We start from the raw sequence: 13,126 nt of genomic DNA, 5'->3' as shown, positions 1-13,126 counted from the left end.
TTAAAATGGATTCCCAAATGATTGCATCACATCATATACTTTAAAATCCGTCACAAATCAATTCAAAATAGATATATTGAATAAATTGATTAAATTGGTGTAATCTAGGCCAAACTAGGGTCAAACTAATTAAGCTCTGCAGTGTGCTCATACACACATGAGAGAGAGAGAGAGAGAGAGAGAGAGAGAGAGAGAGAGATTGAAAACAAAACATTGCACGGAATTGGTACTTGCCCGGGCAGGTTTGGGCAGGGTTTAATTGCCCGCAGGTTTTCTTTCTTTACATGCCCAGGGCAATCGGGGCAGTCCTTATTGTCGCACTCTGCTTAAATGTCTGGGTTCATTCATTTAGTTTGTGTGTTTGTGGAGCTGCCTGTTAGACTATTACACTCAGCGAAGGGACTTGTCATTTGGTCATGTGGGAGTGGAGCTGGGGAGATGAAAGATGCCTTAGGCTTCACACTTGTTTTCTCCCCACACCTCATCCATGTTAACTAGCTAACCCATTTAGACCTGAGGCAGATTCTGCAAAATGTATTCTAACAGTTTTCTGCAAAACATATCAGTGGTTGTCAAGGACCTTCAAAATGATATGTATTAGGCCGCCGACCCCACCTAAAACCATTTTTGTGCCAGGGACCCCCAGAAGCAAAGATTTGAGTTAAAATGTTTCGCTTTAAGAAATATATATATTCAAAGATTTGCACAAATGTTCTTTTTTTCAAAAATAGCAGCTCTACAAGCTCATAGCGCGGCACGAAGTGACGCGCTATGAGCTTGTAGATCTGCTATGTTTGAAAAATCATATACATTCAAAGATTTGCACAAATGTTCTCGATTTTTCAAAAATGGCAGATCTACAAGCTCATAGCGCGGCACGAAGTGACGCGCTATGAGCTTGTAGATCTGCTATGTTTGAATAGCCAAAGTATAAAATAATAGTTAAGTGGTTCAAATCTAAAATGACACCGAAGCTTTCCCGGTTTTGATGCGTTAACAACAACCCTAATGCTCCACTCTTCCATGTTTTCCTCCTCAGTTCCCACTGGAACTGGTCTGTTACATCATGGGCCTAAGACAGTGTTTCTACAACATTGTCATGTTAAGGCCCCCCCAAATTGATACATATCAGGCCGCAGACCCCCGTTTGGACAAACAATGTTGTGCCACGGACCCCCATAAAAGAAGATTCATCAAGATGTTTCTTTTTCTTCTTAATTTCTTTTTTTTTGCCCATCTCACAAACACATTGCATTGTGTGGTGAGCTTGAACATCGGCTATTTTTGAATAGCCAAGATATAAAAGTATTGGGCGTAAGTGTTTAAACTATTCATTGTTTTGCTGGGCCCTAAAGGACACCCACTGTCTGCACATTGAGGCTATACTTGAGAAGTTGGGGCCTGTGCCCAAGACTGTCACTCAGATACTGCTATCCCGCTATACTGTCATTAGCCTCGATCTCCAGGCTTTTATTGTTTAGTTTTGCTAAAAAAATAAAAGCCTGGACCAGCGCGTCTGTGTACCCGGTATAGGAATATATAGTTTATATAGTTTCATTTCCCCACCCAACCAGAGCGCAGTGGGCGTCGCTTGTAATGTTGTGTTGACGGGGCGGGGGCTGACGGACAGATCGGTGAACCAATGAGATCACACGCATTCTCTCGCTGGAGATGTTAAACCCGCCCCCTCTAGGCACGAAAGCAGGAGGGCTAGTGCAGCCTATACTGTCATTAACCCTGACCCTTATCTCCTCCATGCCGGAAGGTCGGGAGGCAGAAATTCTGTCTGTCTGTCTGTCTGTCTGTCTGTCTGTCTGTCTGTCTGTCTGTCTGCACAAGACCACTGAGCTGGTCCAGAAGACAAAAGGAGTGTCGTTAAAGACGGACCTCCAACCCTGGTAATGTGATTGACACATTACCAGTGGTGTAAAGTAACTAAGTAACCTACTGTACTTGAGTACAATGTTGAGGTATTTTTACTTTACTTGACTATTTCTAATTTCCAATACTTTCACTTCTACTCCACTACATCTCGGAGGCAAATATTGTACTTTTACTCCACTACAATTATTTGAAAACTAAGTACTGTAGTTGAGTACAATGTTGAGGTATTTTTTACTTTACTTGATTATTTCCAATTTCCAATACTTTTACTTATACTCCACTACATCTCGAAGGCAAATATTGTACTTTTACTCCACTACTATTATTTGAAAACTTTAGTTAGCAGTTGCTTTGTAGATTTTGATTATTATTACAAAACCTACATTAACCACTTCAGCCCTATACACATTTGAAAATAGCCGATCTAAAAATGCGCCGCGATGCGACACATTGTGAGCTCGTAGATCTGCTATTTTCAAAATATCTTTATACATTTTAAAACACGTGAAACATAATGAGTACTTTCTACTTTCAGTACATTTTGACACCAATACTTTTGTACTTTTACTCAAGTAATGTTTTTATTCTGGACTTTTACTTTAACAGAGTATTTCTACGTTGCAGTATAGATACTCTTACTTAAGTAAAAAAAAAATGTTGCTCATGTACGTTAAGCCCTGCCTCTTACAGCCTGTGCCCAGATGGGTGCTGTGAAAGATTACGTAATGGCATAAGGTGGCACAGGGGACGGCACGGCACTGTGTATAAAATGTAGCAACTGGACAATGGATTTAGAAAGGTGGGGAGTGTGTTAGACAGAGGGGGACAGTCATGAGGGTTTCACTAGACACACACCTGCTTTCATACATGCACTTGACCTTGATATTGTTCTCTTCCTTCTGTGATTCGTCTTCCTCACCTTCCTCTTCTTGCGAGTTACAGGCACAGTTTAATCTCAGCAGAATGCACAAGGCTGGAGACTTGGTTCTGGGTGGCCTGTTCTATGTCCACTACTACTCTGTGCACCCTGAAATGTCTTTCACCTCCAAGCCACAGGAGCCCACTTGCTACGGGTGAGTATCTCACATTCAGTGGTGGAAAAAGTACTCAGACATTTTACTTAAGTAAAAGTATCAATACTGCAATGTAGAAATACTCCGTTACAAGTAAGAGTCCGGAATTCTATATTTACTTGATTAAAAGTACAAAAGTATTGGCATCAAAATGTACTTAAAGTACCAAAAGTACTCAAATGTTTGAAAATAGCAGATCTACAAGCTCACAACGTGCCGCAGTGAGCTTGTAGATCGGCTATTTTCAAATAACCTACATATAAAATAGGGCTTAAGTGGTTAATGTATTTTCATCAATTCAATGTGTTTCATAATATCATAATTTATATCTGAAAAGTAACCAGTAACTAAAGTTTTCAAATAATTGTAGTGGAGTAAAAGTGCAATATTTGTATTGTGCCTCTGAGTGTAGCGGAGTAGAAGTGAAAGGATTGGAAATTGGAAATACTCAAATACTCAAGTACAAATACCTCAACATTGCACTTAAGTACAGTACTTAAGTAAATGCACTTAGTTACTTTCCACCACTGCTCAAATGCAATGGCAACCAAGCCCATAAGTAACTTGTTTTGATACAGTAGCACCAGGATTAGTCGATGTTGTGTATCTCTACAAAGATAAAATATGCAAGGTTTACAGTGGCATTTTGTGTGTCAGATTTCACATTAGAGCTTTCAGGTTTGCACAGACCATGGCGTTTGCCATTAACGAGATCAACAGAAACCCCAGCCTGCTGCCCAATGTGACTCTGGGATATAGCATATATGATAACTGTCTCACGCTTGGAGTTGCGTTCCGTGCAGCGTTGTCATTGATCAGCGGGAGAGAGAAGAGGTTTCAATTGGACGAGAGCTGTGTCGGGTCGCCTCCAGTGCTCGGAATTGTGGGTGGTAGCACCTCAACAAATGCTATAGCTATCTCTAGAATATTAGGTTTGAACAGAGTGCCCATGGTAAGTTTCCTACTCGAATCCCCTTTTACCATGACCTATTTTAGAAATATTATGTGTTAACTCTGGTTATTTACCCATCTAAAATGTGATAAATGATGTATTTGGTCCTTTACAGCTTGAGACATAGATCATATTTACTTGTAGGAGAGCATGGAGATTTTGAATGGAGCTTGAATCAGGTTTCCGAAAGGTTGGAGCACAATGCATCTGTGTTAGAGGTTTGATTCTTTGCCCGGGCCTGAGAGTAGGACTCTACTCAAGGGTATGGCCTGTCTCATGATCAGATGTAATGTGTGTGTGTTTTTTTTACCCATTAAGACCTGAGGCTGATTCTACAAAATGTCTTCTAAATCCTAACAGTTTTCTGAAAAATCTTATTATGTTGCTATAACAGTGGTGCTCGAACTTTTTTATATATGTATTTGGCCTCCAACCCCATCTAAAAAATATTCTGTTCCATGAACCCCCAGAAGCAAAGATTTGAGTTAAAGGTAGGGTAAGTGATATATTTTTTGGTTAAAAAGGTTAAAGTACTATATTCTGATAGTAATCATTGCTACAAAGCGTTTGTTCGGTCACAGGGGTCTCTCCAGCTCTTTAGTAAACACAATATAGTACATTTTCAGGTAGGTGACAAAATGTAAGCCAATCAGGAGAGAGCACTGAAAATGCATTTTCTGTTTAATAAAGAGCTGGAGAGACATGGGAGACTCCTTTTACTGAACAAACACTCTACAGCAGAATATAGAGCTATTTAACACTTACTTTAACAAAAGCAAATCACTTACCCTACCTTTAAAGATAGCAAAAATAGCAGAGCTACAAGGTCATAGCACGGCACAAAGTGACACGGTATGAGCTTGTATATCTGCTATTTTTGAATAGCCAAAGTATAAAATAATGGTTAAAGTGGTTCAAATCTAAAATGACACATATGCTTTCCCGGTTTTAATAGGTTGATATAAAGTGGTGAGGAGTAAAATATGTGTTCTGGTGTGCTATTTGTCTGTTTGATTTTATGCCAAGTAAAACATTGATATATGCCCTACGTGTCAAAAAGTCAATGTCCACATCTCTTAGTAAAACAGGGGGGTTAAAACTTTGTTGCTGTCCATGGTGCTTTATGCATAGGTGTATTCAATCTACATTGTGATTATTGTAGGGTGAGTGTTTGTGTTAAAAGAGCACATTGCACTCCAATTGGTTTCTGAAATAGGATTCCAAATGCCACTGCTTGTTTGAAACTAAATGTGACTCAGGTTTTTGATTTGTTTATTGTTTCCGCCAGGCCGAAAGGCATGGCGAGAGAGTATGTTTTACCCCCTGTCCGTCCGTCCGTGTGTGTGTGTCATTCTGTCATTTTGTGGACAGCTAATCTCTGCCACCGTTGGCTTGATCTCAGCGAAACTGTGCATACACAGTCCCTGGATGCCAAAGCCAAACCTCTGCTCCCAATTTTTCACATGGGCCTTTTATAGCGCCACCAGGAGGCCGATTTGTGCAAAACACATTTTTGAACAGTACTCCTACAGATTTTGGCCAAAAATCCCCCAAATCGGTACACAGTATCTCTATAGTCATTTAAAGAAACGGCTCATTTCAGATTTTTCATATTCCATCCTGATTGGCAAAAATTGTCTTTCAAAGTTTGCAGGAGTACTCCGTTTCGAACAAAATGCCTCAAATCATGAACACAGCATGCAATTTCCGTGAAATTTGGCACACGCATTCCCATTAGGCCGAGGAAGAAATGCCATTTGAAAATGTTCAAATCAGCCACATGGTGGCGCTGTAACAGGCCGATACCTATTTTTACCTATAATTGCACCGATCAGTGTAAAACTTTGTATGCACACTCTCTAGAGGCCAAGGAAAAACCTTTGCCCTGCATTTTTCACATTTGCCTTTTATAGCGCCACCAGGAGGCAGACTTATGTAAAACACATTTTTTGATATTAAGCCTTCATATTTTATCCAAATTTCACGCAAATCGGTACACATGATCTCTACAGTCATGTGATCAAGACGGATCTGTTTGATTTTTCATATTCCATCCTGATTGGCTAACATTGACATGTAATGTTTGCAGGAGTGTCCCGTTTTGAACAAAATGCCAAAAATCATGAACGCATCGTCTGATTGCGGTGAAACTTTGAACGCACATTCACACTATGTTGAGGAACAAATGCCACCCTTTTAACATTGGCCTGTTATAGCGCCACCAGCAGGTCAAATTTAGCAAAACACATTTTTAGAACAAAATGCCTCAAATCATGCATGCAGTGTCCGATTGCCGTGCACGGCCTAGGAATAAATGCCACCCTTTTCACATTGGCCTATTATAGCGCCACCAGGAGGCCATAATAACCTACCTGACCTGGCGGAGACTTGTGCTCCGAGGAGCACTTTTTCTAGTTGTATCTAATTTTTTTTTCTTCCTTCAGCTCACATGCTCTGCTTGTTAAATCTGCCGCCCACAAAATGTAGTATATTACAGAACAGATGTGTTGTGCCCTTTTCCAGATAAGCTACTATGCCACCTGCTCCTGTCTGAGTGACCGGAATCAGTACCCGTCCTTCTTTAGAACAGTTCCAAGTGGTGCCTTCCAGGTGAACTGCTGCACACAATAGATGTGTTGGTATGAAGTAGTACATGTTCCACACACTTGACAAACACCTCCCTCTAGTGAGTGTGATGAGCCATCATATCACCTCTGGTTTGCTTGTTAGTGTTACTGCTGAATGTCTGTATTGACAGCATCAAAAGAGAATCATGAAACATTTTCACATATTGAAATATGTGAGGGAGATTCATTGATTTGCAACTATGTAAACAGTTATGGAAGTTTATTATTATTATTATTATTATTATTACCCTTATTATTATTGTTATTATTACCATTATTATTATTATTTATATATATATATATATATATATATATATATATATATATATATATATATATATATATATATATATATACACAACTAAAAGGAAAAAACCTTCAAAAGAAGGGACCGCACAACTCCAGGACTGATATTGCTTTCTTTATTTGCACAACGCGTTTCGCTTGTTTGCTTCTTCAGGTGCTACCTGTCATAGCACCTGAAGAAGCAAACAAGCGAAACGCGTTGTGCAAATAAAGAAAGCAATATCAGTCCTGGAGTTGTGCGGTCCCTTCTTTTGAAGGTTTTTTCCTTTTAGTTGTATACTTTTCTTGCACTGACCTGCACCTCCAGTCGAGGTCTTACAAAGATGTGCACGGGTCTTATTTAGTTTATATATATATATATATATATATATATATATATATATATATATATATATATATATATATATATATATATATATATATATATATATATATATATATATATATATATTATTATTTTTTAACTAAAAGTAGCAATATAGAAATACTCTGTTGCAAGTAAAAGGCCTGTATTCAAAATTGAAAATTGTACTTGCGTAAAAGTACAAAAATATGTCCATTCTGTCACTAGCCAAATGAAGTGTTCCTGTGAGCTGCCTGTAAGTAGTGTTTAAATGTTGTGTATGCAACGCTAATCAGCATTTACTAAAATACAATGGTAACCCCATTGGTATCCCGCTGTGTGGGGAGAAAGTGTGAAAACCGGAGGGAACACAGCAGCAAATCAAATCGCAGGTGAAAAAAGTATAGTAGGTAGAGAAACTGCAATGTACTGTAAATCAGCAAAGTTTTCAAATAATTTAAGTGGAGTAAGAAGTGCAATATTTGCATTTGAGATGTAGTGGAGTAGAAGCATAAAATGTTGAAAAATACTCAGGAAAGGTAACAGCACTTCAAAACTACAGTTAACTACTTTAGTAAATGTACTTAGTTACCAGTGGTGGAAAAAGTCCTCAAATGTTTTACTTAAGTAAAGGTATCAATACTGCCATGCATGTAGAAATACTCTGTTACAAGTAAAGGTCCGGAATTCAATATTTACTTGAGTAAAAGTACAAAAGCATTGGTATCAAAATGTACTTGATATTAAAGTACCAAAAGTAAAAGTACTAAAATGTTTGAAAATAGCAGATGTACAAGCTCACATTGCGACGCGTTGTGAGCTTGTAGATCGGCTATTTTCAAATAGCCTAGTTATAAAATAGGGCTGAAGTGGTTAATGTATGTTTTATAACGTAATAACTTATATCTGCAAAGTAACTAGTAACGCAAAAGTTTTCAAATAATTGTAGTGGAGCAAAAGTACCTCAAAATTGTACTTAACTCATTGAGTACCTGAATTATTTCTGGCTATTTCTGGCCAGTACGATTTAGATATATATTTTTTCAAAGTAAAAAAAAGTGCTTAAGAAGCGAGATACAGCCTTTTTCAGTTATAAGTTAAAGAAGGAGTGGATGGAGCTGCAAATCTTCAGATAATGATATCTTGGGTTCTGAAAACCCCCCCCAAAAAAAACATGTGAAACAGGTTAATGGCACGTTGCACCATAGTGGTAAAACACGTTAATGGCACTCAATGAGTTATTAAGTACAGTACTTGATGAGTAAATGCAGTTACTTTCCACCGCTGTTAGTTACTTTCCACCACTGCATTTGAATAACCTAGCCCTAAGCACTTATCCCTCCGCTCTTTACTCAAGGTGAAAGCTATCTTCCAGATCATGAGGCGGTTTGAGTGGAATTGGGTAGGACTGGTGTTTTGCGATAATGCCTATTGTCGCGACGCGGCCCAAAACTTCCAGTCTGAGCTGACCCTGCGGTCCGGTCTGGCCTGTCTGGCCTATTCGGAGGTTCTGCCCTGGGACCACGACGCGGCTGAAATACAGAGGATCGTCACCGCCATGAAGACGTCCACATCTCACGTGGTCATCGCGTTTGCATACGGGAGCTTTATGGTCAATCTGATGGAGGAGGTTTGTGTTGCTGTGAGGCTCAACCAGCATCCGTATTGTGGAGAAAGCTTTTTGATGAAAACGCCAGATCTACAAACAACGGCTATTTTCATGTATATACAGTGTATATATATATATATATATATATATGTATGTGTGTGTGTGTGTGTGTGTGTGTGTGTGTGTGTGTGTGTGTGTGTGTGTGTGTATGCAACGGTGGGAAAAGTACTATCAGTACTGCAGTGTAGAATACTCTGTTACAAGTAAAAGTCCGATAATCAATATTTAATTGAGTAAAAGTACAAAAGTATTGGTATCACAATATACTTAAAGTACCAAAAGTAGAAACTATTCATTATGCAGAACGTCGCGTTTCACAAGTTCAAAATGTATAAACATCTTTTGAAAATAGCAGATCTACAAGCACGCAATGCTTTGTGAGCTTGTAGATCGGGTATTTTCAAATGGCCGAAATGTATATAGGGCTGAAGTGATTAATGTATGTTCTGTGATAATAATCTAAATCTACAAAGTAACTAGTAACTAAAGCTGTCAAATAATTGTAGTGGAGTGAAGTAGTACAACATTTGCCTCTGAGATGCAGTGGAGTAGAAGTAAAAGTATTGGAAAATGGGAAACACTCCAGTAAAGTAAAAAATCCTCAAAAGTGTACTCAAGTACAGTACTTTAGTACATGTACTCAGTTAAGGTTGTTACACACCGGGGCGATTTTTTCGTGCGAATACTGCGTTTTTTTAAAAAACCTTATAAAGTCAATGGCTCCGTACATGGAGCGAAAAAGCGAAGCGAAAAAGCGTCTTTTAATTATTCGGAACGAGTCCGAATTTTGCGTATATTCGCTATATTCGCCGGTATGTAAGGACCTTTAATCTCAACAGGTGGTAAAGCAGAATGTGACAGGTCTGCAATGGTTAGCTGGTGTGGGCTGGACAACAGATCCTATCCTCCCCTCTCCTCGCTACATGCCGTACCTGAGAGGCACGCTGGGTGTTGACATCCATCATGGAGAGATACCGGGTCTGAAGGACTTCCTGTTAAAAATACATCCGGACGATGATCCGGACAGCATCCACGGAAATACCATAGTATGTCCTTTGCTTCATTTTGTATTGATATTGAAATTTCAAAGTGATAATTCATATTATGCTTACATTAGTAAGTAAGCACATAACAAATCCTGTGGCATTTTTGAGGAAACATTAAGTGACATATTGGGTGCTTTCGGAAATATAGCACTGAACGGCCAATACAAACTAATAGGCGAGTGCACTCCGGTGCGCAATTTCCGAACGCACCAATTATGGTCCCAGTTGTCCAGAATTGCCGATCCCATCGATATGCCCAGATATGTACAATTTCTTTGGTCATATACAGTTGACTTCAGGGATTTCCATATGAACATAAAAGGGGCACAGACAGACAGACAGACAGACAGACAGACACAGAGATCTCCATATATGGGCATGAAAGAGACACAGACAGACAGACAGACAGACAGACAGACAAACGGAGAGGTACAACGGGTACTCTGACAATGAGTACAGGTATTGCATATCCGGGTGGGGCATGTATTCCCAACTTGCGTCGTTCCAGAGTAGACCAGTATTTAATATTATGCAACTACGTAGAACCGCTGATACGACCGATATGCCCATACGTGGAGATCTTTACATCTATCCCTTTTATGCCCATATACATTATGGAGATCCCTGATGTCATGCACATATATGGGCATGTGACTGGGTTATTCTCGGCAGACGGCATAAATGTATTCAGCACATAAAAGTAATATAGAAACAAGACATCAAGTACTTTACCTCAAAAATGCATACCACGTCATTTTCTGAAGTTTTTGAGTGGTGCCAGCCACTCCTACACTTGACCGTGTGTGTGTGTGTGTCTGTCCGTCCGTCCGTATGTTTGCGGACGGCCTCAAAATGTTTGTGTCTGGCCTCAACAGCTGCGGCTGATTGCAACACAAAGATGCAACCAGTTACACTAATTAAACACAAACAGGAGTGCAACACATGCGCATAATGAACTCATCAAAGGCACCACTCACTTCACACTGGATATGATTTTTTTTTGTCCTGACTACATCTTGTGTTTCTTCAGGTGAGGCAGTTTTGGGAGCACACATTTGAGTGTAAATTTGCACCTCTTCCGTCAGAGTGGGTGGATACTGGTGGAGGGGTGTGTACTGGACAAGAGGACCTAGAAACAGCAGAAACTGAACTATTAGATGTTTCTGACCTCAGGGGAGAGTATAATGTGTACAAGGCCGTGTATGCTCTGGCCCATGCCCTCCATGACATGTTGCAATGTGTGCCAGGAAGAGGGCCTTTCATTGGGCACAGCTGTGCCAGTTTGCAGACAATACAGCCATGGCAGGTGGGATATTAATTCACAGTTAAGGTTTCTAGTTGGATTTTGATTTAGAAAAATAATAAATATATGACGTTGGTAAAATAAATGGTAAATTGATAGAGTAGGAAGGGAAAGAAAACATTATTATTATTATTATTCTTGTTATTGTGTTACTACTGTGCATATTGTATGTAGTAGTAGTTGTTGCTTATATTTATTTCAAGTCTCAACCGTCATAATTTTACTCACTGTTTCTAGCTTGTGTATTACCTGGAAAAGGTCAACTTCACCACATCAAATGGTGATGACGTGTCATTTGATGAGAATGGTGATGCTTCACCAATCTATGATGTCTTGAACTGGGTGTGGCTCCCCGATGGAAGCTCAACGGTTCAGACTGTGGGTGTGGTCAAGAAATCTGCCTCGGCAGGTGAAGAACTCATCCTTGATGAAGACAAAATCTTCTGGAACTTTGAATCTACAAAGGTCACTTAAATTTGGCTCACCAAAATGCTTATGGCAAGCTCACGATTTGAATGTAATTTAGTTTAAACTGAGATTGATTCATTTCCTCTGTAGCCTCCTCCGTCAGTGTGCAGTGAGAGCTGTCCCCCTGGAAGCCGTGCGGCCAGAAGGAAAGGAGAACCTGTCTGCTGCTTTGACTGCATTGCTTGCTCTGAGGGGGAGATCAGCAATGAGACTGGTAGGTTTACATTATGTAGCTATGAACAGTAGGTTATCTTTAGATTGATAATGTACTTGTCTGCCCCTTTTATCTTGCCCTCGTTTTTAGACTCTACAGAGTGCACCAGTTGTCCAGAGGACTTCTGGTCCAGTCCCCAGCGTGACCACTGCGTCCCTAAGAGCCTGGAGTTCCTCTCCTTCCATGAGGCCCTGGGTATCTCCTTGACAACCATCTCATTGCTCGGCACACTTATCTGTGCCATTGTCCTGAGCGTCTTCGTCTACCATCGTGACACACCCATGGTACGCGCCAACAACTCAGAACTCAGCTTCCAACTTTTGATTTCACTCAAACTATGTTTCTTGTGCTCACTTCTGTTCATTGGACATCCCAGACTCTGGACTTGTCAGCTGAGGCATGCAGTATTTGGGATCAGCTTTGTGCTGTGTGTCTCATGTATCCTGGTTAAGACTATGGTGGTATTGGCTGTGTTCAAGGCCTCCAAGCCTGGGGGTGCAGACATTATGAAGTGGTTCGGTTCTATGCAGCAGAGAGGAATTGTTCTGGTTCTCACTTCCATCCAGGCAATAATCTGCACAGCCTGGCTTGTGTCTGCCTCGCCAGCTCCTTATAAAAACACACAATACCACAGTGATAAGATAGTCTATGAGTGTGAAGTGGGGTCAACAGTTGGTTTTGCAGTGTTACTAGGTTATATTGGTTTACTGGCACTCCTCAGCTTCGTCCTAGCATTCTTGGCAAGGAATCTTCCAGACAACTTCAATGAAGCCAAGTTAATCACTTTTAGCATGTTGATCTTCTGTGCCGTGTGGATAGCCTTCATCCCAGCATATATCAGCTCTCCAGGCAAATATGCAGATGTAGTGGAGGTATTTGCTATTTTAGCATCTAGTTTTGGTCTGTTGTTGGCCCTGTTTGGACCAAAGTGTTATATCATTCTTTTAAAACCTGAGAGAAATACTAAGAAGTCCATCATGGGTCGCGGTGCCACCAAGACATAGAAGCAGAAATGCAATAATAATACAATTTCTGGGTATTTTATAGCGATTATATATGGGTATATTTGATTGATGTTAACTTTGTAAGCAGCATTATTTTTATTTGTATTTATTTATTTATTCAGGAAGGTCAATTGAGAGCAAGCTCTATTTTCCCTGATTACAGTAAACATAGCATAGAATTAAACAAAACAAATTACAAGACAAGATAACAGACATTTTGTGCAAACATATCTCAGA

At 39.9% G+C, this 13,126-nt stretch overlaps 1 protein-coding gene across 1 annotated transcript; it reads left to right on the top strand.

Moving 5' to 3' along the window:
• Positions 1–2,751: 2,751 nt before the first annotated feature.
• Positions 2,752–12,889, top strand: LOC311044836 (extracellular calcium-sensing receptor-like; the record flags this gene model as incomplete). Its single annotated transcript, XM_084056652.1, has 9 exons — positions 2,752–2,957; positions 3,627–3,909; positions 6,433–6,519; positions 8,543–8,815; positions 9,694–9,900; positions 10,931–11,206; positions 11,441–11,668; positions 11,762–11,885; positions 11,976–12,889. The coding sequence occupies 9 exons, from the start codon at positions 2,752–2,754 to the stop codon at positions 12,887–12,889; spliced, it is 2,598 nt and encodes an 865-aa protein (XP_083912778.1).
• Positions 12,890–13,126: the final 237 nt, after the last annotated feature.

The sequence above is a fragment of the Gymnoscopelus microlampas genome, assembly GCF_963454915.1.
Source record: "Gymnoscopelus microlampas genome assembly, chromosome: 5".
Classification (NCBI taxonomy): Eukaryota; Metazoa; Chordata; class Actinopteri; order Myctophiformes; family Myctophidae; genus Gymnoscopelus; species Gymnoscopelus microlampas.
This window is presented reverse-complemented; position numbering and strand designations above follow the sequence as displayed.